Source organism: Eublepharis macularius, chromosome 8 (assembly GCF_028583425.1).
Source record: "Eublepharis macularius isolate TG4126 chromosome 8, MPM_Emac_v1.0, whole genome shotgun sequence".
Taxonomy (NCBI): domain Eukaryota; kingdom Metazoa; phylum Chordata; class Lepidosauria; order Squamata; family Eublepharidae; genus Eublepharis; species Eublepharis macularius.
Genome location: NC_072797.1, coordinates 60,213,604 through 60,241,474, shown reverse-complemented (window position 1 = coordinate 60,241,474; position 27,871 = coordinate 60,213,604). Strand labels below are relative to the sequence as shown.

The following is a 27,871-nucleotide window of genomic DNA, read 5'->3' as shown; positions in this document are numbered from 1 at the left end:
ATGGACACCGTTCATGGCCACATATGGCTACAACCCTCGTTCCTTTCCCCCAGTCGTGCCTAGCTCCCTGGTCCCCTAGGCAGAGGGCTTCCTCCAGGAGCTGCTCCAAGTGCTCCGGGAACAATTGGACAAAGCCAAACAGGCCTCGAAAGTGGCCTCAGACTGGCACCGCAGGGCGGAGGAACTGTCATGGCCCAGTCTGAGAGTGAGGTCTCCTCTGGAGGAGAGGAGCCTCGTGTAGCCAGCCAGGACTCCTCAGGAGAAGAGGAGCCCTGTGTAGCAAGCCCTAGCCCTGATTCAGCAGAAGCCAGCAATCAGGAGCAACACCTGCTGGCTGATCAGAGCTTGCAGCCAGCAGCTGAGACACCAGCACCCTCTAGCTCCACTACCACAGGGGAAGCTCAGCCAGGGACTTCTACAGGTGCAGCACAGCCAAAAGCCTCCACCCCCCCAGGTTCACCCACGCCCAAGGAACGCCGCAGGCAGTGCCAGAGACTGGAACTGCAGGAGAGACGGCGCAGTGCTTGCCTCTTGAGCCAACGCCAGCTGCTGGAGAGTGACGATGAGTAGCGTCAGGATGGAGCCCCAGCAGCTGGCTGAAAACCACGCCTGGCTATAAGAGCCAGTCTGGAGGAACCGCTGGGCGTGGAAGCAACGTGTCTATTGCCTGCAACCACTCTGTGTTCTGTGAACCTTGCCCGTGCCTGCTTTTGGACCTGACGCTATCGGTGACTGACCTTGGACTGTGCCTGACCTCGCTCTTGGACTCTGGACTCACTCCTGGCTTTATCTCGTGCTCTGGCCACCGGTTTGACTTGGCTTTTGCTCTTGGAACTCCCCTTTGACTTTGGCCTTAAGGTTTGGACTTGAACCACCCTGCTTGGGCTAGCCCAGCCCGTGACAGGAACCCTTGAAAGTGGGAACTTGGTCTGGCTGTCCACCTGACACCTCCAAACCCGCCGGCCATCACGGAAGTCCCATGTGTGATTTATTGGGCCGTACAAGATAACGGAGCAGGTCAATCCAGTGGCCTTCTCACTGGACCTTCCCCCAACTGTCCGAATCCACCCCATGTTTCACCGGTCCTTGCTCACAGGCTCGGCACCCCCTCACCCACTCCATGAAAAAGCCCCGCCACTACCTCCGGTCCTGGTGGACGGACAAGAAGAGTTCGAGGTAGCCCGCATCCTTGATTCCCACCGGTCCCGTGGCCAGCTCCAGTACCTGGTGGAGTGGAAGGGGTATGGACCTGAGGATCAGTCCTGGGAGCCGGCCAAGAACCTGCATACGCCCCTACTCCTACAGGACTTTCACCAGACTTACCCTCTGAAACCAGGCACTGTGAGGTTCCTCCCAGGGGGGGCCTTGGGAGGGGGGATGGTGTCATGACCCAGCCCTGGACCGAGCTATTGCCACCCACCAGCGAGTCCTCGTTGGAGGACTGCATTGGGCAGGCAAATCCTGCCCCAGAATCGGTGAAACCGGTACCAGCGGAGCCGGCCATGCAGCAGCTAGAGGTACAGCCCGTACTTCCCAGCGAAGACACCATGGCCAAGGAAGCGAGCAACGCACAAACAACCCCGGCCACTACTTGGGGGGAGCCATCCGAGCCAGCAGCCCGGAGGAAGGGCCGGGGCGCGGGAGGTGGTTTGGCAACCACACCGCAGAGCTCGACTACAAGCACAGAGGCAGCTGGAGCTGATTCAGGATGACGAGGCAGGGCAATCAATGGACGAGGAAACACCTGGCCAGTCCACCTCTTAAACAAGGCGGAGTCTAAGAACGGACGCTGAACTCAGAGCAGTGTGGAAACAACTTCAGTCGTCATCCACTCTGCAACCAGAGCCTCGCACCTGGAGACCTTCTTACTTCCTCTGAACCTTGGTCCCCCCTTGGACTGATTCCTGGACTTTGACCTCAGCTTGCTTTTGGACCCTGCACCTGCCTGACCCTTGTTTGGATTGCCTTGACTGGATTTGACCTGGACTGTTGACTTTGGACTTTGCCTGAACCGACATTGCAAGAGTTAACACTCGCCTAGGTGAGCAATCTTGCCTGGCCCCAGCCTGAGCCCAGAGCACCATGCCAGAGCACGACACCTCTGTTAGTCTCTTGCCTTGAAAACTCTATAGAGTTGCTGTAAGTTGGCTGCAACCTGATGACACTTTACAGATAAAAATAAGTTTTAGTAATATATTCCTTAAAACCAATGAGCAAGTTGAAACCTTTTTCCACATGACTTTTAGAACAAAATGAAGAGTCAGATTTTCTGAACTCTCTAGAAATTAAAATATAGACATTTAGAGCTTGCTTTACATTCATATTATGTCACAATCATTCTGTAGAGTGTTATGGCTCAGGACAGAATGTAGGAAGAAGCATTTCCTCAGACCTATGAAACATGCTGTTAATCTTAGGAATAAAGGCTGGGCCTGTTCTTAGGACAATTCTATCCTCATGGGATATATACAATTTCAACACTGTACCAACATAAGCAACATAATCCTTACTAAAAAGACTGCTTTGATGGTAAGCTCCTTGACAGAACCCATAACCATATGATCAAAAGTGGAAGGTTAAAGGCAGAGAGGACAGTGTTAAGATTCCATATGGGGAATCTATGGACAGTGGGAGGTCCTATGAGTGGTATCCACCTTTGGTTTTCCAAACTGATCATAGGTCTTTCTGAAGGAACCAGTTGCTGCTATGTTTAGCTCACAGCCTTCCTGCTGAGCCAGGGTGGCCCTGACATTCACTGCTCCCACTATGTGCACAGCCTTTATGGAACTGATTAGCTCCTCCACCCATGCAGAGAACCATGTCACTCTAAGTAAGCCTTCACTGAAGTGTGAATTAGAATACTGGACACCTGGATCAGATGGATGAAGGCCAAAAGTGTCAGCTTTATTGCCCTCAACTCATAGAATGACATCCTGACAGAACTCATGGCATACCTAGGTGATGCGCTAGGATGAGAATGTCCTTGCCAGATGTGTGCATAATTTCCTGGAGACGTTTCTTGATTTTTTTTTATGTTCCTCAAAGAGGGAGATACTTTCATTTAGAATGTCCATCATTAACTCTTAACTGCTGGACCCATTAGCTGGGAAAAAATTGTTTGAGTTGGTCATAATCCATGTGATTGAAGGCTCATGGTCTGGAATGCCTCTGGGCTTGGTGGAGGTTCGGGTCAACAGATAATCTAGGTAAGAGAAAACTGTGACCCCCCCCCTGCCATAACCACTTTCATAAATACTCTGGATACTGCAGAGATGCCAGAAGGAAGAGCTTGGTGTTAGAAATTATTCTTGCTTAGATAAATCTCAGAAATTTCCAATGTGATCATCTGATTGGGATGTGAAGATATGACTTAGATAGCTTGATGGAAGCAAGGCAATCCCCATGCCACTTGGCTGAAACAAGACATGCTGTCATGTGAGGTGCAATGGATCTGGCTGGTAGCTGACTGGAATTCTAAGAGGAATCAGTCACAAAAGCTGCTCTCAGTGAAATCTTCTTTAGATCATCCTTTGTCACCTTTGGTAGATTAGCTTCTAAGCTCTCCAGATCACTGTTCTAGAGACAGATGGCTCCAACAAAGAGACAGCCAAGACTGGAGGCTCTGAGCATACATGTTGAAGCTTTGAACTTCTTCTCAGGATCACCTCTGTGTTTTTATCACAAGGTTCTCTGAGGAGGTTGTTTGCCTCTGCTAAGAGCATGGCTGAGAAGGACAGCACCACCATGGGTACTGTGTCTTCCAATGGTACCCCTAGTTTCTAGTAGTACTGGAAGGGAGAGAGTAAAACTTGGATGCAATTCTGAGGGAAAGAATGCTGCATATATGATCAAAAGGCTCTGTAAAAGGAACAGAAGTGGTCTTATGAGAGAGAGATGGAAATACCTTCTTGGAGCAATTAAAATTGCCCTCGTCTTTGTCTGGTTGGTTGGATATCTCTACTTTTTTCAGGTGACCAAGCTGCTTCAGTAGGTGTAGCCAGAAGACCTAACTATTGCTGTCTCAGTAGGGCCATTCTTGATAATCATGGGAAGCTTTCTCTACATCATGATTCAAGATCAAAATATGACCCTGACAGTTACCAAAAAGAGGCATTTCTTATAAGAAAGAATGACCAATCCTGGAAACACTGGGAAATAGTTTCAGAGTCTTATTTCAAGAAAGTTATCACCAATCTCTCATGCTAATATCTGCTCTAAACAAGCTGCAATGTACCACTGTACCACTACATCCTGACATTTCCTTTGCTACATCCCTCCCCTCTATTCAAGCTGCATTGTACGTTTGCATCCTGATGCCCTTCCTTGTAACACATTCCTCCTTTTGGCTGGGATATAAAGGCTCAGGGATTTCTATTCCTATTCATATCTGAAAAAGGGAGTGCTAACTCTCTGAAAATCTTGTGCCACTGGATTCATATCCTGCTGTTATACTGCAGACCAACATGGCTACCCATGGCCATAGCACCTGTGGATGTTTTTCCTGGGACCTATTTAATTCTCTGCTTCTCTATCAGTGGCCCTGACAGGTATGAAACAAGACATATAATAGTCAGTCAACTTTGCTGGAAAGTAGCCTGGACAACATTACAGAGCTACTTCAGAGGCTGTATCAGAGGATCAAGCAGGGGGTTGGGAAGAGAGGATACAAAAGAAGCAGAATTTCTTGAGCACTTTTCACCTGCTCTGCACTATTAGATCGGTTACTTATTAGGCTTCCTTTCCTCCTTGCTCTTTTTCTCTGCTTATGTGCCTTCTTCTCCACCTAGCAGTGCCTTCTAACTTAGCCTGCTGTTGCCCACTACTTTGGCTGCCTTAGGAACTGTTACATGACACCTGCAGCCGGTCACTTTCACCTTGCTTTGATCTACTGCCTAGGCAGGATGGTCCTGGCCCCACCTAGAGATGTGAGGGTCCAGAAAAAAATGGAAAAAATCAGGGGGGAAATCGGGTTTCCCAAAGCCTTCTCTTCATTTTTTCCAATGCAAAAATTGGAGCAACACTGAAAAGAAACTCCCATGAGATATTTTCTCATTTACAGTGTGTAATATGCTTCTTAAGGCAAAGTTTTTCACATTCAAAATGTACAATCTGAGGACTTCTTCAATTTTTCCAATAGAAATACTGGGAAATTACTGTACTGGTAGTACTGATAAAACCTCCTATGAAATATTTTCCCTTTTTGAGTGAGGAAAAAAAAACTTGTCTTACAATGTATTTCACTCATTCCAAATGTATAGTATGAAAAAGTCGGAGAACTTTTTCAATTTTTTTAACAGAAAATGAAATTTTGGAGACACAGAAAAACACTGTAGATATAGACAGTATTTTCAAGATTTTTTGTTTAAATATAGATAACTTTGAAAACATGCTATAATGTGTGTAATGATAACACATTAAAAAGTTGTGTGTTCAATGTTACAAAGTTTAATATACAAATATGGTAGTCCTTTTTATGACTATGAGAGAATTTGTTTTCTACTTTCAACTTTTTTTTCTTCCTCTCAGATAGCATAAATTAAAGATAAACGCTGTGGTAGAATAGGGTGCAACAGTTTGCAACTCTATCAAATATTAGGTATACTTGCAAATTTTTCTTACAGAAAATGAAGCTATTTATAGAATTAAATTCCATACATATGCCAAATAGTACAATTTTATATGCTATGTTATAAAAAATGCATTTCATGATGTCAGTAAAAGAAGATTTATTTATGTCATTTATACCATGTCTTTCTCCCCAATGCGGACCCAAAGTAGCTTACAGCATTCACTTTTCCTCCATTTATTTGATTTGATAGGAAAGTATTCTGTATATTTCAATATCTCGCTGAAATTTCAATTTTTCCCAGGAAAAAAAGGGGGGGATCCCTATGGCTTCAACGTTTTTGGAAACTTTACATCTCTAGTCCCATACTCTCTACCCCATGAAAAGAATGCACTTCTAGAGTCTAGTTTTCAGACAACTCAGAGGTAACTCCTTCAGCTCTCCACAACTCCAGCAGCAAAACTTATAAACTTACTACTTGAGCTGAGGTGACTGTCACTCACTTCCTCTGGGTGGGTTCCCTGCTTTACCCACTTCCTAACTTTCTCCAGGACTCCTAGGGGAGCTGCTCCTCCCCACCCACCATTCTGGGAAAGTCTGAGTGAAACAGAGTCCTGGTCAAGCAATGTTTTCCTATTATTGCTCTTTTGTGCTCCATCATAGTAGTAACATTGTTTGTTGTTGCTGGATTCAGGGTATCTGGGTTTGTGGCAACTGTGTGTAAAAGCCAAACTACTTGGTTACCAGGCATGCACGGAACGTACAGTAACAAGATTCTCTGAAATGAGGCATGTTTGATGCCAACTAGGGAGAAGAAGAAAAAAGAAATGGAGAAAGGAAGAAGTGTTGCTTGCTGTAATGTATATTGATTTTGGAGTAAAATATACCCATGTCAGCCATTTGTACCCTTTCTCAAAATTCCAAAAGTTCCCAGATGCTCAACAAAGTTGGGAAGCTCCACTTGAAGGTCTTTCTTTCTTTCTCTCTTCTTCTCCAGGGTTTTTTAATTTCACTGTATTGGCTATCGTTTATGTACTTTGGAGAAGGGTGATCTCTCAGTTGTAAAACACATGCTATACTGAGCTGATTCCAGGTTCAGTCCCTGGCATCTTCACTTACAAGGACCTCAGGTAGACTTTTTCCTTCCTGAGACTTCCTGGAGAGCCTCTTCCAGACAGAGTAAATACTGACTGAGACAGATTAATGGCCCTACTTGGTATAAGGCATTTTCCTTTCATATGTACTTGAAAACATTTCACAAGTTGCAGTTTACACCACACATATTTAATTTCCATTTATGTACTGATGTACTTAAGCTTTTTTCTTTACTCACAAACTGTACCCTAGTGCCTCTGAAGTCTTGTTTGTTTGTGCCTTGCATAAGGATGATTTTCATGAACCAGGTAACTATTTTGTAGATTTCATACTCGATTCCCCCCACCCACCCAATTTTGCAGAGATTGCAACATCTATGTAAGAAAACACACATACATAAACAATGTGTACAAATATATTAAATTATACACAACAGGAAACTGATTCAATGGGAGTGAAAAATGAAGTCTCCTTGCCTGCTTCTTGCCACATCTGCGCAGCCATGGCATAGCTCAGAGTATCACCGAAGTCTGCAGCCAATCATAGCATACATAAGCACTATATAAAACCAGGCAAGAAACTTGGCATGCAGCATGGGGGTTACATCTCTCTCTCTCTCCTTCTCTTCATGACATGCACAGAAAACACAGTGGGGAACTTTAGTAAAAGAAACTCTAAAGAAAGGGCACTCTGCACAAAGAGCTAAGGAGATGACCAAACTTTGTTTTAGCATATTACCAACACAATTCTGCTCAGAATGCTTATGGGTAGAGATGGGCACGAACAGCAATATGAACAAAAAAAAGCCACAAACAGCCCAATCTGCTGTTCGCGAACAAGCTGTTCGTGAGGCCCCATTCTAAACAAACAGGTGGTCGTTGCAAGCATCATTTATTGCTGTTCATCAAGCCAGACAGTCTGGCACCTGCAATCAATTCCCTTGGCAACTTAGGCAGGGATTGTCTGAACTCTTGTCTGAACTCCTGCTGTTGCCCTGGAAACCCCAATCTAAGCCCAATTTAGCTTGATAGGCAGGTCTTCCTTTCAAGTGTGGAGCTCCAAATTTGTTATAAGGGAACAAAGACCAGGGGAGAGGGGGGCTCCCAGCTCTGGCTTGGGAGAGGGAGAGACAGCTGCTGTTGGCATTTTGATAGAGTGAGTGCATTGGAGCTTGAATTTTCTTTGTGTATGGTGGGATAGGGATCTATCCCTTCAAGTTCCAGGGCTGCTGCCAGGCTCTGGGCCAAGCTATTATTTATTATTGGTATCTTCCCTGCTGCCTGCTCAGGTAAGGTTTCTGGGAGTGGTCTGGTAGGGATCTACCCCTTCAAATTCCAGGGCTGCTGCCAGGCTCTGGCGCCAAGTTATTATTTATTATTGGTACTTTTCCTGGTGGCTGCTCAGGTCAGGTTTCTGGGAATGGTGCAGTAGGGATCTTGACTTGGATGATGGCTGGAGGAGAGCCTGCTGGCCCCCACGAACAGCCAACCACGAACATGTTCGTGAACAGGGCCATGTTCATGGTTGTTTGTGAGTCCCTGTTCGTGGATGGTAATGAACAACGAATATCATGTTCGTTTTTTTTCCTGTTCTTGCCCATCTCTACTTATGGGTACTCCACAGCAGTACACAATTACCAACTTAGATCCTCCAGTCTTCCAACTAAGGATGGAAGGATAATGTATTCCATATAGGGAGGAGGATCCCTTGCCTTAAATTTGTATTGCTGCTGCAAATCAATTTTTACTAATCTCTCACATGTTAACTACTGTGTATTAGCTCAATATTTGTTCCTATATCAGCAGCTCATTCCAGCGTTTCCTACATGGCACACAATATATGTACATATAGTGTAGTAGGAGAAGGCACCCCTTCAACATATGCTGACAGTGCAACATCATGCTGGTATAACCTCATACACAAATGATAAAACAGGAAGCACAGTGACATCACTGGGTGATCACCAGCCACTCTAATCATTGCTGCTGCTCTCCAAACACCCATGACGATTTTTGCTTTGCAGGCTCAGAGGCCCAATTAGAAACTGTAGACATAGTTCTAACAAAACTCCCTGAGGGATATTAATGGTAATAATAATATTTGATTTATATACTGCCCTTCACGACAACTTAATGTCACACTCAGAGTGGTTTACAAAGTGTGTTGTTATTATCCTCACAAGAATCACCCTGTGAGGTGGGTGGGGCTGAGAGAGCTCTGACAGAGCTGTGACTGACCCAAGGTCATCCAGCTGACTTCAAGTGGAGGAGTGGGGAATCAAACTTGGTTCTCCAAATTAGAATCATGTCGCTCTTAGCCACTACACCAAACTGGCTACTTGTGAAGGTACTAAGAAAAATGAGTGGAACCTGGGCCAACCAATCAGCCTGAGTGGCCCATTACTAACCCAACAATAAAAACCCAACAATAAAAAAATCCAGCCAGATCATATAGACAGCATAAAACATTTAGCAACATAAAATTATATTCATAAAAGTTCTTAGTTGAGTGGCCTAAAAATCAATTTAAACATATAAAAAATGTACATTTAAAACTGATCCTTCAAGTATTCTGTCCCCGAGCAATGTAAGACCTTACAGATAATAACCAGCACTTTAAATTGGTCCTGGAAACAGACAATGGAGATCTTTCAGTATAGAGGTAATAAGATTCCTGTATTTAGCTCCAGCAGTAGCCTGGCCACTAAGTTTTGCACAAATTGGATAGTTTCTGGACAGTTTTCAAAGGCAGTTCACATTACAGTGTGATCACAATATGGATTACCAAAGCCAAATTACAGTTTTTGAAGAACAGCCATAACATATATAAATCAAGCTGATAAAATGTGCCATGGAGAAGACCTGAACCATGAACCATACACTAGTATACAGCACCACCATATTATGAACCAGCTCTTTCAAGGCACTGCAAAACCACTCCAGGACAGACTGACTTCTCAGTCTTAGCAGTTTTGATCAACCACAACTCAGTATTTTTTGGGTTAAGCATTAGTTTGCTGGCCCTCATCCATCCTTTGCCAGACACCTTTCCTATCCTTCCAGCTTTGCCAGATGCCTCTTCAGGAATTCCACAGACCCACCAGATCCAGTTAAGGAAAAACAGATCTGACTGTCATCCACATATTGGTAGCACACCTTACTTCAAATCCCTGGATTTGAAGTGGTCAGTTGGAGTGGGAGAGTAAACAAGAGAGTGAAAGGGAGTTGGAGCCTAGCTTTAGACCAGAGAAGGTCAGCCAGAGAATCCTCTGTAAGAGGAAATAATATTTGTGAAACACTTTTAGTCCTAGGATTAAAGTGGGGAAAACCAGCACAAACTCCTACTTAGACTCAAGAGATCTGGGAATTATAGAGGGCCAAGGAAGTGGGTAGAGAGGAGTCGCCCCTTCAGTGCCAGGAACAGGGTTATACCTCATAACTATGCCTGCCCAGTATCTAGGAAGGGTTTGTCTCAATGGAGCACCCTTAAGGTCTGGAGATGAGGGAAAGTCGTGCTGTGTTTGTGTATATAAAGTGTAACATCTGTGAAGAAGTGTCAACCTCTGAACGAAGCCAGCAACCTAGTGTTATTCCAAGTGTTTTGTGCCTCACACCAGTGAAGTTCCTGTACAAAAACCTTTCTGTTTCTTCAGTTCAAACACCTGCCTTTTGACTTTAACCTACTGTAAATAAACCTCCTGTTACCTTTTGAACCTCAAACAAAAACCCCTGGATGATCTCTCCCAGAAGTCTCATACAGATGTTAAACAGATAGGAGACAAGACAGATCCCAGTTGGAATCCACAGTATGACTGTCATGGGCCAGGCAGTATTCCTCCAGCACCATCTTCTGGAATTGGCCAGTCATATAAGAAAAGAAGCAGTGAAGCACCATGCTCCCTATTTCCAACCTAGGCAGCCTCACCAGAAGTATACTGTGGTTGATGGTACCTAAAACTGCTGAGAGATCTAGGAGAATCAACAAGGACGCAGTTGCACTGTCATTCTCTTGGTGAAGATAATTAGTTGGGGTGACTAGAACTGTTTCCATCCCAGAGCCAGGACTGAATCCTGAATTAAATGGGATTTCTACACAATCTATTTTTTTCCAAACCCACCTAAAACTGTATAACCACTACCTACTTGAGCACTTTGTACAAGAATGGAATGTTGGCCGTCAGAAAGTAATTATTTCGATTACTCTGATCTATGAACATTATCTTCAGAAGGATCTCACAACCATATTAAGGTGGTTGGAACTATACCCTCATGCTCAGAAAGGCACTTGTTACCTCCCAGATCTGCTCAATCAACCCAGTACAGCGTGATCCTATCATCAGCCATAAATGGAATGACCTGCACACTTCTAAGCAGTGTGTCTGCTTCATCAGGCCTTCCCAACTGAAAATCAGCCATACAACTAGGACCAGACAGCACTCCAATAGCATTGGAGTGAACTATGCATCTAAGTTATGATGGATTTGAGAGATTTCATCTGCAAAATGCTTTACAGTTTCCAGGTCTATACCCGCAGTGGCTTGGGAATGAATCCTCTTCACAACCTGGAAAAGTTCTGCTAGACAACATTTGGACAGCTGCGATGGTGGCAGAAACATGAGCTGGGTTTTTATTGGTGAGTGAGCAAGTGAGTGAGACAGAGAGAGAGAAAAGAGTCTGATGGAGCACAACTTCAGCTGTGTCTGTACTACTTCCAGTGCTGTATGGTTGCTAGCCACAAGGAGGGACATCAGGCCTGCCAAACCTATGATTCATTATTTTTCTTTGTGCCCAGCTAGGTATGTGGTTAGAATACTCTGCAGTATGTGAGGTGTGAGTTCTATTACTGTCTTCTCCTTCTGTTTTGCTGTGGCTAAGATGCAGCTAACCAAAATGTGAGCTTTAATTATTCCTCTCAAGTGATCTCAGAAAGGTACGTTAGCATGCATTGGTTGGCTGTTTCCAGATATGTCAACACATTACTCCATGATTGATGGGCACTGGTAGTTTGTTTTCTTATTTCTTTTCTCCTTACGCACATTTAAGAAGTAATGAAACGTCTTCACATTTCCCGTGTGGTCGTCTGTAATCATCCATTGTATATAAAAGCCATGTAGGGTAGTCATCTTAGAACTATGTGTTCCAAACTCTACTAAAATTTATCAAGATGGGTAGCTGTGTTAGTTGTCTGTAGCAAAAGAAAATAACAAGAGTCCAGTAGCACCTGTAAGACTAACAAAATTTGTGGTAGGGTATGAGCTTTCCCTCATCCCTCATCAGGATGAACCACAAGCCATTAGAAACATCATCCCTGACAAGACCACAGCAGCTCTTGCCACTGAATTCTGCACATTTGTTCTCACCCATAACTACTTCAGGTTTGGTGAGAACCTATACCTCCAAATCAGTGGCACGGCCATTGGCACCCACATAGCTCCACAGTACGCCAACATTTTCATGGCAGACCTAGAACACTGTTTCCTGAACTCCTATCCATTGGCATCTCTCCTTTACTTGAGATTCACTGATGACATCTTTATTGTCTGGATCCATGGAAAAGAAGCGCTTGAGAGATTGTACCAGGTTTTCCACAACTTTCACCCCATCATCAATCTAACTATGAATCACTCTACACAAGTAATAAACTTCCTGGACACTACAGTAGGGATATATGAGGGACACAAAAATACCACATTGTACCAAAAACCAACAGATCGGCAGACATATCTACATGCCTCTAGCCACTACTCCAACCACATCAAGCAATCTATTGTGTATAATCAAGACTTATGCTATAGTCGCATCTGGTCCAACCCCTCAGACAGAGATACCCACTTGAAGGATTTGCAACAGACATCCAGGAAGAATGTGCAGTAACGTTACAATGTTACAACATTACAACGTTACAACCCATTCTTGCCTTTGGGGAAAAAAGAGGGTGTGTGCATACCCCCAAATGAGGAAGGGAAAAGCAGCCATTTAACCCTTTCCTGGTTTTTAAAGCCAGCAGGGAACAAGCAACAATATTAGGAATCATTCCTAGCTTGGGGGGGGGGGAAGTGTGTGTGTGTGCATACTGGGAGGAAAGACACCAATGGAGACGCAGCCTTATGATCCTTACCTCGCTTTACTGATAAAAATGACAGGAGTTCAGAGAGCTGAGTTGGGTGGGAGTGGTTAATTCCACACAGACCAATCAGCTCTTGGGGAAAAGGAGAAGGGGGAGAAGAGAAGCAGAAAGGGAGTACAGAGTACTGATGTTAATCAAGTCAGATGCAACTCGGCAGTGGCAGTGGCTTCAAAATAACATTGCGGTATGTTTGCAGGGGGGAAAATTGGTGATACCATGGACAAATATTGGTACTGTATCCCATGACTACCTTGCAAGTGTAAAACTCCTGCAAACATGGGAAGTAGAACAGATACTGAAATGCTTTAAAGTCCCAGTCCAAAAAGGATCATAGTGAGAAAGATTATTGGAAAGGCCAGAATGACACAGAACACCACTGGTGGTCATCTACAGCTCACAACTCAAGCCAGTTCAACACATTATTAATGACTCATACTGGATTGTGACACTTCCTTCACACAGGCACTGTGGGGCCGACCTTTTCTTGCTTACAGACACCCTGCTAACCTGAAACAATTACTCACCCACAATGATAAACTACTTAATACTAACATGGGCTCTGGTACTAAGGCCTGCAACAAACCAAGATACCAACTTTGCTCTCATATAGATCTTAGCAACACCATCAGTGGAACCAACAACAACAGCCTTACCATCTCGGGTTCATACTCCTGCTCATCCTCAAATTTGATTTATGCCATCATGTGTCATGTGTCAGCAATGCCCCTCCACCCTCTACATTGGACAAACTGGCCAGTCCCTTCGACAAGGAATTAATGGACATAAGTCTGGCATCAGAAGCCACAACATTAAAAAACCAGAGGGGAAACATTTTAACCTTCCAGGACATTCAGTTGTTGACCTAAAAGTAGCAGTTATCCTGCAGAGGAATTTCAAAGGTAGATTAGAAAGAGAGACTGCTGAATTGCAACTGATAACAAAGCTCAAGACAATGCATCCACCTGGACTGAATCGAGACCTAGGCTTCCTAACTCATTAACAATGCTAATTTCTCCACACCCACCACTCTTCTACATACCACACCCTATCCAATCATGCCTGCTATTTTCATTCACTGGCCATTGTCATTTGGCATCTGTAATCCCTCCATTCTCCAAGATATAAGGATAGATAGACTCACATTCTAGCTGTATCTGAAGAAGTGAGCTGTGACCCACGAAAACTCATACCCTACCACAAATGTTGTTAGTCTTATAGATGCTACTGGGCCCTTGCTCTTTTCTTCTACTAAGATTTGATATCTTTTAGTTTCTAACTGATAGAAGGGTTTGAAACAATCATAAGATGCAACCTCTGCAATCTACTATGCCATGCAGTTTGGGGATAGAAGGCTGAAAATAAATAGTCCCACCTCTCCAAACTGGGAACAGTTTCAAACTTTCAATATTAGTATGCACTGGGATGGAGTAATAAGATGGCAAAACTTACTTCCACTGAACCAATTTTCCGAGATCTTGGAAGGGGTGACTTTCTGTGTATGTGAATTGGATCTGACACCATAGGCTTGAACATCATTATAGATCGATCAGTTTCATCCCTTTTAGAAGAATGTGATTCTTCATCACTGTCAATTTTATGTGAAGATTTCTTTGCCCCATCATTCTGTAAGAAAGGGGATATTTCATGTGACAAAAATACTTATCAGGTAGATGGGAACATGTCTGTTATGTGCCATGAAGATGCCTCTGACCTTATAAATGAAAGACCTCCAAAACATCCTATTTTTAACAGACTTGCTCAGATCTTGCAAACTGGTGGACGTGGCTTCCTTTGTTGAGTCAAGCCATCTAATTTTAAGTCTTCCTTCTGCCTTCCAATTTTCCTAGCATTACTGTCTTTTCCAGTGAGTCTTGTCTTCTAATGATGTGTCCAAAGTACGATAGCCTCAGTTTTGTCATTTTAGCTTCTAGGGAGAATTCAGGCTTGATTTGATCTAGAACACTTATTTGTCTTTTTGACTGCCCAAAGTATCCATAAAACTCTCCTCCAGCACCACATTTCAAATGCGATAGGAAGATACTTTTATGACTATTATGGAACGAGTAACAAAGCCTATTGTGGGAAAAAATACAACGGGCTCTGGAAAGGGGAGTGCAGGCAGGCAAGCATTGCTTCCTCCTCCGTTACTCATCCTGGCTGGGTGAAGGTGGGGGGCAGACACTGCCACCTGTACCGCTCCTGATCCTGGCCGGGTGAAGGGGGGCGAGCATTGCCACCTGCTCCCCTCCTGAGTGAAGGCGGCATGCACTGCCACCTGCTCCATGCCTGATTCTGGCCAGGTGAAGGGGGGCGGGCATTACCTCCTGCTCTGTGCATGATTCTGGCCGGGTGAAGGGGAGTGGGCATTGTCGCCTGCTCCACACCTGATCCTGGCTGGGTGAAGGGTGTGAGCATTGCCACTTGCTCCATGCCTGATCCTGGCTGGGTGAAGAGGGGAGCGGGCATTGCTACCTGCTCCACTCCTGATCCCGGTTGGGTGATGGCGGGGGGAGGCACTGCCACCTGTTCTGCTCCTGATCTCAACTGGGTGAAGGCGGGGGCATCTATTGCCACCTGCTCTGTTCCTGATCTCACCTGGGTGAAGGTGGGAGAACCAAACATTGCCACCTGCTCCACTCCTGATCCTAGCTGGGTGAAGTCTGGTGGCGGGCACTGCCACCTGCTCTGCTCCTGATCCCAGCTGGGTGAAGGCGGAGGTGGGCATTGCCACCTGCTCCACTCCTGATCCCAGTTGGGTGAAGGCAGGAGGGCGGGCATTGCCACCTGCTCCGCCCCTGATCCTGTCCTGGTGAAGGGGAGCAGGTATTGCCACCTGCTCCACACCTGATTCCGGTGGGTTGAAGCCACGCCGTGCTCTCTGAAGGGATGGGCTGCCTCGTCTGGGCCTCCCTCCATGACAGCACCCACTGGAGGTGCACTGGGGTAGGAAATGAGTTGTCAGGAATACGGTTAGCCTTTTATATAGTATGATACTGCCATCATCTAGAGATTCAGATGACAACATCCTCTACAGCAGTTCTCCTACACTGTTATCAGAAGCTTATTTTGGAAATTTAAGAATAGACATTCGTCAAAAGGTTCATTGTATGGGGTATAAAGGTTTCTCTAGGCAACTTTTTAATTTTTAAGAAACAAGTATGACTATTTTTATATTTCTGTTTAAGAAATTATGTCTAAATATCTGGAATATGTTATATTGTATCTTACTATATATTTATATATCCAATACTATGTTTAAGCATTAGCATAATACCTTTATATAACTGTACGATGATTTCTTCAGAGATTATAGTAACATTGCAAAAAATTTCTTTTTATAGTGTAACAACAACTCCTCAAAGATCATTAACTTAGTTTAACAAGGTAACTTTATACCTTTCCAGGCAGCCAGATCTCAATTTGTTTCTAGAAAATGACAGTAAAATGACACACAAGTCCCTACTGTAATTTCATGTTTGTGAGAATAATTTCTAAGAGTACTTACCTCTCGAGAAGCAGGTCTATAGCCAAAACCTGATGGTAAATTTTTATCTTCTTCACAACCTTTAGCTCCTGGACTAAAGTGCAATTCCACATGGAAACGGTCTTCTGATGAAAGCTCCTAAAGAGAATTGACAAGACAGTTTATACCGTATTTCACAGTAGATATTATCACGTTATGCTTTTATTAGTTATTTTATTACCTTGTTTGGATCCTCATACAGCATTATAACAATCTGGGTCATATAATTGAGTTCACTGACAACATTGAGATAATCCATGGCTCGCTTCCATTGTTCATCTTTAGATTCCTTAGATCAAAATAACACAAAGTTGGCATCAAAAGAATGAGTGGTGACCACTTTTGAATCTAAAATCCACTGATCATTCATAATTCTAATATAGTATTACAGTTTTATATTGTGTGTGTGTGTACACACACATACACACACGTACACACAATAAGCTATATATGTGTGTGTGTGTATGTTTGTATGTATGTGTGCACACACACCATTTCTATATATTTTCTTAAAATCAATCATAATTCAAGTTATATCATTTTTTGTTCAATTGCTTCATTTAAACATAAGAATAAACCACATTATAAACCATGGTTTGATTAAAGTGATTTTGTATGATGTTTGACTGCAGGCTGCTCAACAAACTGTGGTTGGCTTAAGGGTGCTAAACTGAGATTCTAAACCATGTGTTATGACATCTGAAGGCAGAAACCCCAGCTTATTCACTAGTGCAACGTTTCTTAGCCACACACATATAGAGAGGGACACATAGAACAATAGAAAATTGGCCAATCCAACTGCGTTCAGTTATAGAAGGTGCTTTCACTCCCTCTGTCCTTCTGTCTGCATTCTCTTTCTGCAGCTGTCCACCACCTCCTGACCTAGTGATGACTCACCAAGAAAGAATATGTTTCAGATACTTAAGCCTCAGCCTACCGATAGCAAAATGGCATGAAAGAAAGATCTATTTTGTTTCCGAGTACACTGGAATACCTTACAGTTGCTGGGCAGAATAACCTTCTGCATAATAGTTGTGAAAGATTTAATTTGTTTCAGAATTTTAAAGTTCAGGAACTTAGTGAGGCAATTAGACAGAAAGGGTGAGGGAGACTTGATTCTTAGGCATGAACAAGGCAATTTGGTTTGCCCTACGCTCTTCTTCCCCTTCCCTCCCCTTTACTGCAGCTATCCAATAACGAGCAGCCTCCATACATACATCTTCCTTAAATCTTCTGGGACCAATCCTCCCTCTCACAAGTCTCCCACTTTAACAATAAAAAATTGATAATACAGAATACAATATAAGGAAGAGGAAACAAGAACAGCAAAGGATAAACGCACACTACTTAAAACTTAAGGAAGACGATGACGTTCTACTCACTAAAAAAAAAGCTCACAATGGAACTGCTTTTAATTTCTATAGTTATTTTGTTTATACACACTTTTCACAATATCAGAATTCCTTTGACTGTGCCTAAAATTATAGCACTGATTTTTAAAAGTCAGGAGACAGATATTGTGATAATGAAATAGGTTAAGTATTATGATAGAGACTGAATTATAATGGTTTTTAATTAAATAATTGAAGACGCAAAATGCTGTTATATAAACTTGCAAACAGAGGCATTTGGAATTTTGTATTCAGTCCTTCTTGTCCCACCTGAAAAAAGGTATTGTAGAGCTTGAAAAGGTGCAGAAAATGACACCATGATTAAGGGGTCAGAATATTTTCCCTACAAAGAAAGGTTACGGACAACTAAACTTTTTTAAAGGAAAAAATGATGATGATGGATGATATGATTATGATTTATAAAATTAAGCATAGTTTTGAGAGGGGACAGAAAGCATTTTTATCCTCTCATAATGGGGTGAGATTCAGACTCACTTTATGGTGATATTAAATCAAATGTGCACAAATGCTATGCTTTGTTCCTCTGCTTTGTTCCGTCTCACATGGATAATACTGGTTAGCAACTAACTGTGGATACTCATGATATGAATGCTGTGCACAGGTGAGCTGCAGTAATTTTTCTCCAGCATTAATTTCTGATTTAGAACCCCAGCTAGGATTAACTCTTGTTAATCAACACATCTGCATTCATACATCATGGTAATCTGGAATTAGTTTATAGTTGGGATTTTTCTCATGAAAAGGGGTTATAGAGGAGCAAGGAACGTATACAGAACGTATATACCAGCTTAACATCAGGTTCAAGAGACACTTGAACACAGCCAACCACTTGAAGTCATCCAATGAAACCAGTCAGCAGTAGATCTGGTGGTGGTGGAAAGTGCCATCAAGTTGCAACTGATTTATGACAACCCCATAGGGTTTTCAAGGCAAGGTTTACCAATATTTGCTTCTACAGAGCAACCTTAAACTTCTGTGGTGGTCTCTTATCCAAGTATTAACCAGGACTGACCCTAATTAGCTTCTGAGATCTGATGAGATCAGACTAGCCTGATTTCAGTCAGACAAAAGAAAGAACTTCCTTACAGAATGCTTAATTAGTTCAAGTAATTCCCTGCCGTAGGATGGTTAGATAGCTTTGTTTAGATTAGATTACTGGAGGATAGGATGGTTAGATTAGATTATTGGAGGATAGGACTATCAGTAGCTAGCTATTGGTCAAGACAGTTGAATAACTGCCAAGTTTAAAGGCAATATTTCACTGAAAATCAGTTGCTGGAAAATAAAACGGGATGGCAATTGCTTTTCTGATACGCTGCCAGACTTCCAAGATGTATCCTGCTGGCCAGGGCTTTTTTTGAGGGGGAACACCCTGGAACGGCGCTCTGGCAGCTCTGGAATCTGCCCACGTGATTCCTTCCTCCTTCAACCCCACAGGCTCTGCAGAGGCTAGGCTTCTTTGAGTTCATTCTGCTTTCTTTTCATTCCTGTGTGCGTGCGTGCGTGCGTGTGTGTGTGTGTGTGAGAGAGAGAGAGAGAGAGAGAGAGAGAGAGAGAGAGAGAGATGCTGCTCGGGCCCAGCGTAAGCTCTGCAGAGGAGGCTAAGCTGCTTTGAGTTCATTCTGCGTTCTTTTCATTCCTCTGTGAGTGAGAGAGGAGGGGAGCAAGCTGGGGACCGGTGCGGGCTCTGCAAAGGAGGCTAAGCTGCTTTCAGTTCATTCTGCTTTCTTTTCATTCCTCTGGGAGTGAGAGAGGGAGGGAGCAAGCTGGGGACCGGTGCGGGCTCTGCAAAGGAGGCTAAACTGCTTTCAGTTCATTCTGCTTTCTTTTCATTCCTCTGGGAGTGAGAGAGAGAGAGCGTGCAAGCTGGGGCCTGGCACAGGCTCTGCAGAGGAGGCAAAGCTGCTTCGAGTTCATTCTGCTTTCCTTTCATTCCTCTGAGAGAGAGAGAGAGAGACTGCTGGGGCCAGCTCTCCAGAGGAGGCAAAGATGCTAAGCTGCTTTGAGTTCGTTCTGCTTTCATTTCATTCAGGGGTTTCTATGTATGTGTGTGCTGCTTTGTGTTCATTCTGTTTTATTTTCATCGGGGGAGTGGGTGGGTGGGGCTGTGTGTGTGCTGCTTTGAGTTCATTCTGCTTTCTTTTCAGGGTGGGGTGGGGCTGTGTGTATGTGTGCTGCTTTGAGTTCATTCTGCTTTCTTTTCATGGGGGTGTGGGGGCTGTGTGTGTGTGCTGCTTTGAGTTCATTCTGCTTTCTTTTCATGGGGGTAGGTGGGGCTGTGCATGCGTGTTGCTTTCATTCTTTTGTTGACTGAAGCTGACATTGTTATGGTTCCCACAGCTTTTGAATGTGGATTGGTTCTGTTAGTTAAATATATCAGTTATGGTTATTTGTATTAGTTAAAATATCAGTTATGGTTATTCCAGTTTTATGCTAGGAATGGATAGCTGTGTCCAAGTCACAGAAGGCTTTCATCAATATATTCATCAGCATATACGTGTTCTTATGTCTTAATACCTGTAACTCAAATGGTTCTCCCCACCTTCAGCTGATTAATATCATTGAAATTGCAGTAGACATACGGGTGTTAAGGAAGTTTTTATGAATATTGTTTGTCTGGGACATCGGAATATTTATGAGCATTTCACAATGTCACAGCAGCTTAGTCATTGGTAAGGTAGAGTTGGCAGGCAACAAAAAAAAGCCATTTTAAACTAAGTAAAACCCTAATGTAGCTAAAGTTGAGTATCTTCTATGGAATTGCTCCAGTAAAGCAAAACACTCCCTGAAAATTCAATATTCATTAGATTAGGAATTTCAGATTGTGGAATTTTGAGAAAGAATTTTGGATTTTTTTTTCTACGCTGGCAGAGGGACTCTGTTAGAATTTAGACTTGTGAGATGGGTTTTGGATTTTTAGAGGTCTTCTTGCATATTTTAAAATATGATTCCAAAGAAATGAAATGTTTGGGAAAGGGAATAGATTTCACTTTTTGTAGAGGATACAGAAAGGGAAAAAACCCTTTCTCATAATAGTGTAATTTTCCAAGATTACTAACACTTATCTCGTCGTAATGCATTGTGCTGGGTTCCAGGAAAAGGGTCACTTCCGGGAGTGGCGTCACTTCTGGGAGTGATGTCACTTCTGGAAGTGACGTTATCATGCATTTCCAGGAGCGTGCACACGCTCTTTGTGCGCAAACATGTGGTAATAGAGAGTTCCACCACCTCTTTTCCCAGGAAAAAAGTCCTGCTGCTGGCTATTGATAGAACAAGAATGGCAGACACAAAACACTGGGATGGAAAACGAATGCTAGATGTTTGGTATGATACAGCAGGGCTCTCTTGATGTTCTTAAGTAGCCCACCGTAGCTTTGTTCAGTTGATTCAGAACAAAGCTAAGCCACTGAAAGGTAAAAGGACCGCTACCTTAAACAAAGTCCAATTAGAAAAGAGTTATTTTTTAAAGTTCTCATTATTTCAATATTTGCAGAACAGATATCAGGGCTCTTCAAAAACCTCCCCACAGTTAACTTCAAATATTGTTCCTCCAAATGTTAATCCTCCAGAAAGTGATAATTTGAGTTTGCCACAGAATTGTTAAAAACAATGAATAAAGAATGTTGTGTTTTCCTTTAAAAAAATTAGATGAGGATATCACTTACATCACACAAGGAACCATAACGTAAAGTTGATAATAAGGAATGGACATGACTCTCACTAGTAAAGTACAATCTTGTTCGAACATGACGTTCAGGAGATGTAACCCCACTGGAGTACCTATAAGCAAACACAGAAAAAGAAGTTTAAGAGTAAACAAATGAAGACATTCATAACATGTTGGCTATGGACATAATGGCCTCATCCTTTGTATGACAATTTAATTAAGCTCATCTTTGTTAAGGGCAGTAAAAGGCAGTAAAAAGGCCATTGAATTTAATTAGGCCCTGTAGCGTCATGATGTCTGGGTATTGTTATTTCTCAGAGTTCTTGCGTACTAAGTAGAGACCTAGAAACCCTAGGAAGTACAATGCCTAGCAATTCTGGTACTTGGGGTACTATTTCTGAATCATTCAACATTCAATAAGCATTCGAAGCCTAATGAAAACTACAGCAGCAGTCTTGGAGGAAAGGTGGCATGCAAGAGGGGTGGGAAAGCAGCCAGGCTTCATTGTGTTCATTGAAGAAGAGGGCTTTGGGGTGGTTGGGGGAGAGGAAACCTTGATTTCTTGAACATAGACTAATATTTAGCTAATCTGAATCGAGCCCAAATTAGCTCTTTTAAACTAAGCCCATTCCAAACTGAGCGCAAGGAAGTTCACCTGTAACCTCATATAAGGATGATATAGAATAGAGTATCAGTCATTACCAAAGGCAACACCTAAGTTTTAAAAAAAAACTTACAAAGGGTGAAGCTTGTTTACGGTATCATCATCTTGAGTCCTTTGAAGATCAGACCTGATTTTATTCAGCAGAGGAGTGCAGTAACCCTTTGCAATCTCTAGTTTCTCAGCTTCACTAATACCATATTCCTTGATGGGAAAAAAATACTTTCTTGAAAATAAAACTATAATAAAAATTGAAGCCAAATCTTAATTCAGGATTCAAATATCACTCTTTCGAATGGATTGTGTCCTGTCAATATGTTCATCCAATAGTGGCATATTCTGTCAGTACAAACATTTATTGGTAGAGGAATTCTTTCACCAATGAAACATCCTAACCTTAGCTGAGAGTAGATACAACCCTATGTATGCAACATATACTATGCACATATAAGAATTCAAAGCATTCAGAAGTTTATGGCTCCCTAATCACTGTAATGGAGGGAATTTAAAGGAAGCTTTTCACAAGACCAGTACTAAAAGCTCATAAATCTGAACAGACATAGAAGACACTGCCTTTTCTCAGATCAGCAGAGAAGCATACATAATTAATTTTCAACATGAAATACATTAATAGTGATTCGTTTGAGAGACAATGCAATTTAACAAAATCACTAATGGGGTGAACAATGAAACAAGCACTCTCATCTTGGAAGACCAGGTATCAACAGAGACCACATTTAATGACAGAACAGCACTCTTGTCCACATACAAGCACCTCTATTGCCATCTGCTGATGGCAAAGGTGTGAGAATGAAGCTAAAGCATTGACACTTAAACCACAAATTTCAAGTAACATTTTCCAGCTCGCCATAGCTGAAAAGTAACTTGAAATTAATTAGAAAATTAACATGAAATACATTAATAGTGATTCGTTTGAGAGAGAATGCAATTTAACAAAATCACTAATGGGGTGAACAATGAAACAAGCACTCTCATCTTGGAAGACCTGGTATCAACAGAGACCACATTTAATGACAGAACAGCACTCTTGTCCACATACAAGCACCTCTATTGCCATCTGCTGATGGCAAAGGTGTGAGAATGAAGCTTAAGCATTGACACATAAACCACAAATTTCAAGTAACATTTTCCAGCTCGCCATAGCTGAAAATTAACTTGGATTCTGGTGGTGTTCAGATTCAGACCTTCTTAGATTTCAGGACCATGATACTGCACACAGAGCAGACCGCTTGGAATAATAGACAGAACTCTGTAGTACCAACACAGTGCTTGTGACAAAACTTCATGACATCCTCTTTTGTTCTCATGATCAGCAATCAACAAGCCTTTCTTGTACCTCAGTCCATACTGTTGCATCAGGCCTGCTATACATTATAATTAAATATCATGTAAATAAAAGGTTGGGAAGGAAAGCAGCATGGTATAACCGGATCTTGTCAGATCTCGGAAGCTAAGCTGGGTCAGTACTTGGATGGGTGACCACCAAGTAAGACTCCACAAAGAAAGACACTGTCAGGTGCTTAGCATCACCTGTCATACCCAGCGACTTCCTGCTGTTATGATTGTATTCTAATGCTTTATGTTATGGTTATGGATAAATGTTGAGGCTATTCTTTGACTGGACTGCAAATGTTACTCGCCTTGTCTTTCAGACCCGAGATGTGAACTATGCAAGGGAGGCATTTGTTCCTGCTGTTATCTCTCTCCTTAGTCTGGGAAGAGGTGCCTGCACAGACACCATGACCTTGAAGATCCCATACATCAGTTCTGCTGTTTTCCCACATAGATGCTTTCCCACTGAACTTAGCTTAGACTGGGGGGAGGGGGCGTGGATTTTAGAATTTGCCTGCGCTTTGGAAGCCTATGTATGTTTGATGCTTGCATGTGAATGTTATTCCTGGCAAAGATGGAGTAAGCTCATGATGTTAGCAGCTTTTTAATAAAGTTCTTTTACTGCCTGCAGTAAAGTCTTTTGAGAGTTGCTTAGCAGATCCTTACAGGCACTGGCAAATCTCCTCTGCTTCTCATTTGTTTTGAAACCCCTTGCTGGAGCCACCATAAGTTGACTCAACTTGACAGCACATACACACACACACAAAAGGTTAATAATAATTCATATCGTTCCCTACAATATTTGAACATTTGGGAAAGTTATGTCACCTGATAACAGCAATTAAAGGCCTTACAAATCTGTACAGTCCCAATGACTAGTTATGCTCTCCTATTTAATTTATCAAGGAACAGTGACATGCTTCCAAAAATATTGAAACAGTCACTTTCTTCCCTATGAAACTAGCCATCATCATAATTTTTGAGGATCCTGTGTATGACCCCTCTGTTTGAAACCAGAAGGGTAGCCATAAGAGATAGATCTTTGTCTCTCATGGTGCATAGGATGGCTCCATGGCTCAGGGAGAATAGGAAGGGTCCTGCCAAGCATGAGTTATTGTAATGGTGTTTCCCAAAGGATGTGAGATTCTGTGGATTCACTGTGGATTCTTCTGGGTATTGCCCAGGCAGAGAAATAAACTTCAGTATCCTGCACATTTATTTAAATGGAATCCCCCATTCCCCATGAGTGCTGGATAACAAAGCTTCTACTGTACTACACTATTAATATGTGGTTTTAAATTACTGTTTTAATTGTGTTATGCACAATTAGTATGCTAGTTTTTAAAATACATCTACTGATTTTTCACTGTTGGTTTTAAAATCTGTATTTTATTTACTACGGAGTTGTTTGGGCATTTTTTGTAAATAAATATTTCAATTGGATTGGGTTAGCCATCAACAGGAGGGGAATGGATTGTTGCAACACTCCCCTGCCTCTCATAATCATGCCCCATGGAAAGGTGATTTCTGTGGATGGGAGGAATGCAGTGGGTAAAACGGCTCTCCTCCTAATTTCTACAATAGCAGATCAATTGATAGAAGCAAAAGAATGGGAAATTTTGTCCCCTTTGCCCTCCGCTCTGCATCTCCTGACCTGCTAGGTTACAAGTCCATGTAAATCTTACAATCCTGGGAATCAACTTTCTGGAGGTTGTAAGAGACTGCTGGGAAGAAGGGAAAACACCAACACTCTGTATCTGCCAGCATCTTCTGCAGAGACATTACTGGATCTAACCTAACAAATAAATAAAATTCAGTTTGAAACAGTTAACTATAATTAGCCCAGTGTTCAGTAAGTATTGTCAACAGGATACCCTGGAAAGCTAGCTGGTCTTTAAGGTGCTACTGGACATGAATCTTGCTCTAAGGCACACTGAGTTATTGATACAAGGTTATTATTATAGAGGCACGGTGCAACTGGCAAAGTACATACCTGGGGTATCACAATATCAGCCAATGCTTTTGACAGCCTGTACAGTTCCATAATATTTTCTAGTTTTAAAGAGACATTATGCTGGACATCATACTTTATACAGTCATAGATATCTGGGATTTTACTAATATCATATCTTCCATTCTTTGTTTTAAAGTCCTTTTCAAGCTTGGCCCATCTACGCAGCATTAGCTCCAGGGTTTCACTGTGGTAAAGTTGAATATCTAGATAGGCAAACAATTACTCATTATTACAGAATAATTAATGAACAAATTTAGTATCACTGACTAACCTGAAAAGAAATGTTAAATTTAAAAGAAATATATACTCTGAGAATGTCTATGTTTACTCTGGCTAATCACTTTCAAATATTTGTTTTTCATTTTGTGGCTTCTCAGAAAAAAGTTTATAGCATATGGCCAAAGGCCATCGCAATTGGGCAGATTAAACACACAAGTAAAACTTAAACAAAGAACAACAAACAGCAAAACTATAACATTAAAAGCACATAAATGTATGTGCTTGTTAGCACTAGAGATGGGCACAAAACCAACCATGGAACAAAATTCTGTACGGAACGGCTGGTTCGTCTGCACTGAAACACGCGTTCTGTGAGAAAAACAGGGTTTCTCACCTGTAACTGTTGATCGTCGAGTATCTTCTGTGCAGACACACATTGGGGACTGCGCAGGCGCAGGCCAGCCATGGAGAGATTATTCTAGCTCTTTGAATCTGTTAAAGGGGACGCTCGGCTCCGCCGCGCATGCGCGGTAGCATTCCCGCCAAAATGCGACTCTTCTGAGCGAGCGTCCCCATCATCCCCTCAATCCAACTGAGCTGCCGGAGAGCCGAAAATGCAAACCACAGTACTCACAGCGGGGCAGGAGGGAGGGAATGTGTATCTGCACAGAAAATACTCGACGATCAACAGTTACAGGTGAGAAACCCTGTTTATCGTCGTCATACTTCTGTGCAGCCCCACACTGGGAGAATAGCGAGCATCTCACCAATGGGGGCGGGTGTGAGTATATTATTGGAACAAGGAATGCAGGACAGCCGTGCCGATGGCTGATTCACGCCGTGCATTCACATCCACAGAGTAATGTCTGATGAAAGTGTCTGGTGTAGACCAAGAAGCCGCCTGACAGACGTCCTGAAGAGGGACTCAATGTAGAAATGTGGCAGAAGCAGCTTGCGCCCGAGTCGAATGAGCAGTCATGGAAAGAGGGCACTGCAGTCCAGCTTGGCGATAACACAGTTTAATGGCAGACACAAGCCATCTGGAGATGGACTGGGCAGAAGCAGGAAGACCTTTGCGTGAGCCAGAGTAACACACGAACAGCGCAGGAGACTTCCTGATACATTTAGTACGATGTAAATAGTATAATAAAGCACGTCTTAAATCCAACGTGCGCAACGCTTTTCCCCCCGGGGTAGAGGGCGTCTGGAAAAAGGGAGGAAGGACCACCTTTTGTTGTAAGTGGAACTTGGACACAATCTTGGGTTGGAATTCCATGCTGGTGTGAAGGACAAACTTCCCAGGGAAAAATTGTAAGAAAGGGGGGTCAATGCGGAAGGCAGAGAGTTCCCTGACCCGTCTAGATGACGTGATAGCAACCAGAAAAGCTACCTTCAGTGTCAGGAAGGGTAGGGGACAGGTAGCCAGCGGCTCAAACGGCTGGAGCATCAGCCAGGATAGAACTAAAGGCAAGTTCCATTGAGAGACAGGTGGAGCCCTAGGTGGAAAAGACTTAAACAGGCCCTTCAGAAACTGTTTCGAAAGCCAGTAGGCAAAAACAGTCTTCCCATCAACCATTTCATGCAAGGCAGAGATCGCAGCCATATGTACTTTAATGCTGCTGAAGGAGAGACCTTGCGAATGCAGAGACAGGAGGTAGTTCAAAACCAGGGGTAAGGGACAAACAAAGGGGGAGATCCCTCTAGGGGCTAACCAGTGGGAAAAATGAGACCACTTCCGATGGTAGGACAACCTGGTGGACCGTTTTCGGGCATTCAGGATGACCTGCAGAACCCCAGATGACAGGGCTACCATGGGGGGTAAAGGAGCCAGGCAGCCAGGTTCAGAACCCCCACATTGTGATGCCAGATTCCGTCCCTGAGCAACAGGTCTGGAACGGTTGGCAACGGCAAGCACCGTCCCTCGGAGAGAGAGAGAAACAGGGAAAACCATTCTTGGCAGGGCCAGCGTGGGGCCACCAGGATGCAATGGGTCTGGAAGGCCCTGATCCTGCAGAGGACCCTGTGCAAGAGGGGAGTTGGCGGGAAAGCGTAGAAGAACCCTAGGGTCCAGGGGAACTGGAAGGCGTCCCCAAGGGACAAGGGGTCCATCCCGGCCCAAGAGCAGAAGGCGGGAACCTGTCTGTTGGCAGCCATTGCAAATAGGTCCACCTGCGGGCGCCCCCACCGGTGGAAAATCGGTAGGAGGTAGGCAGGGTTGAGGGACCATTCGTGTTC

General features: G+C 43.2%; 1 protein-coding gene across 1 annotated transcript in view; it reads right to left on the bottom strand.

Moving 5' to 3' along the window:
• Positions 1–27,871, bottom strand: part of PPIP5K2 (diphosphoinositol pentakisphosphate kinase 2) — a 203,929-nt gene that overhangs the window by 52,456 nt on the left and 123,602 nt on the right. Inside the window, exons 19-24 of the mRNA XM_054986269.1 lie at positions 25,397–25,620; positions 22,127–22,254; positions 21,388–21,502; positions 16,492–16,599; positions 16,293–16,409; positions 14,237–14,410 (exon numbers count right to left, since the gene is read on the bottom strand). Coding sequence (XP_054842244.1) covers positions 14,237–14,410; positions 16,293–16,409; positions 16,492–16,599; positions 21,388–21,502; positions 22,127–22,254; positions 25,397–25,620 — 866 coding nt within the window. The remainder of the gene's footprint in view (positions 1–14,236; positions 14,411–16,292; positions 16,410–16,491; positions 16,600–21,387; positions 21,503–22,126; positions 22,255–25,396; positions 25,621–27,871) is intronic.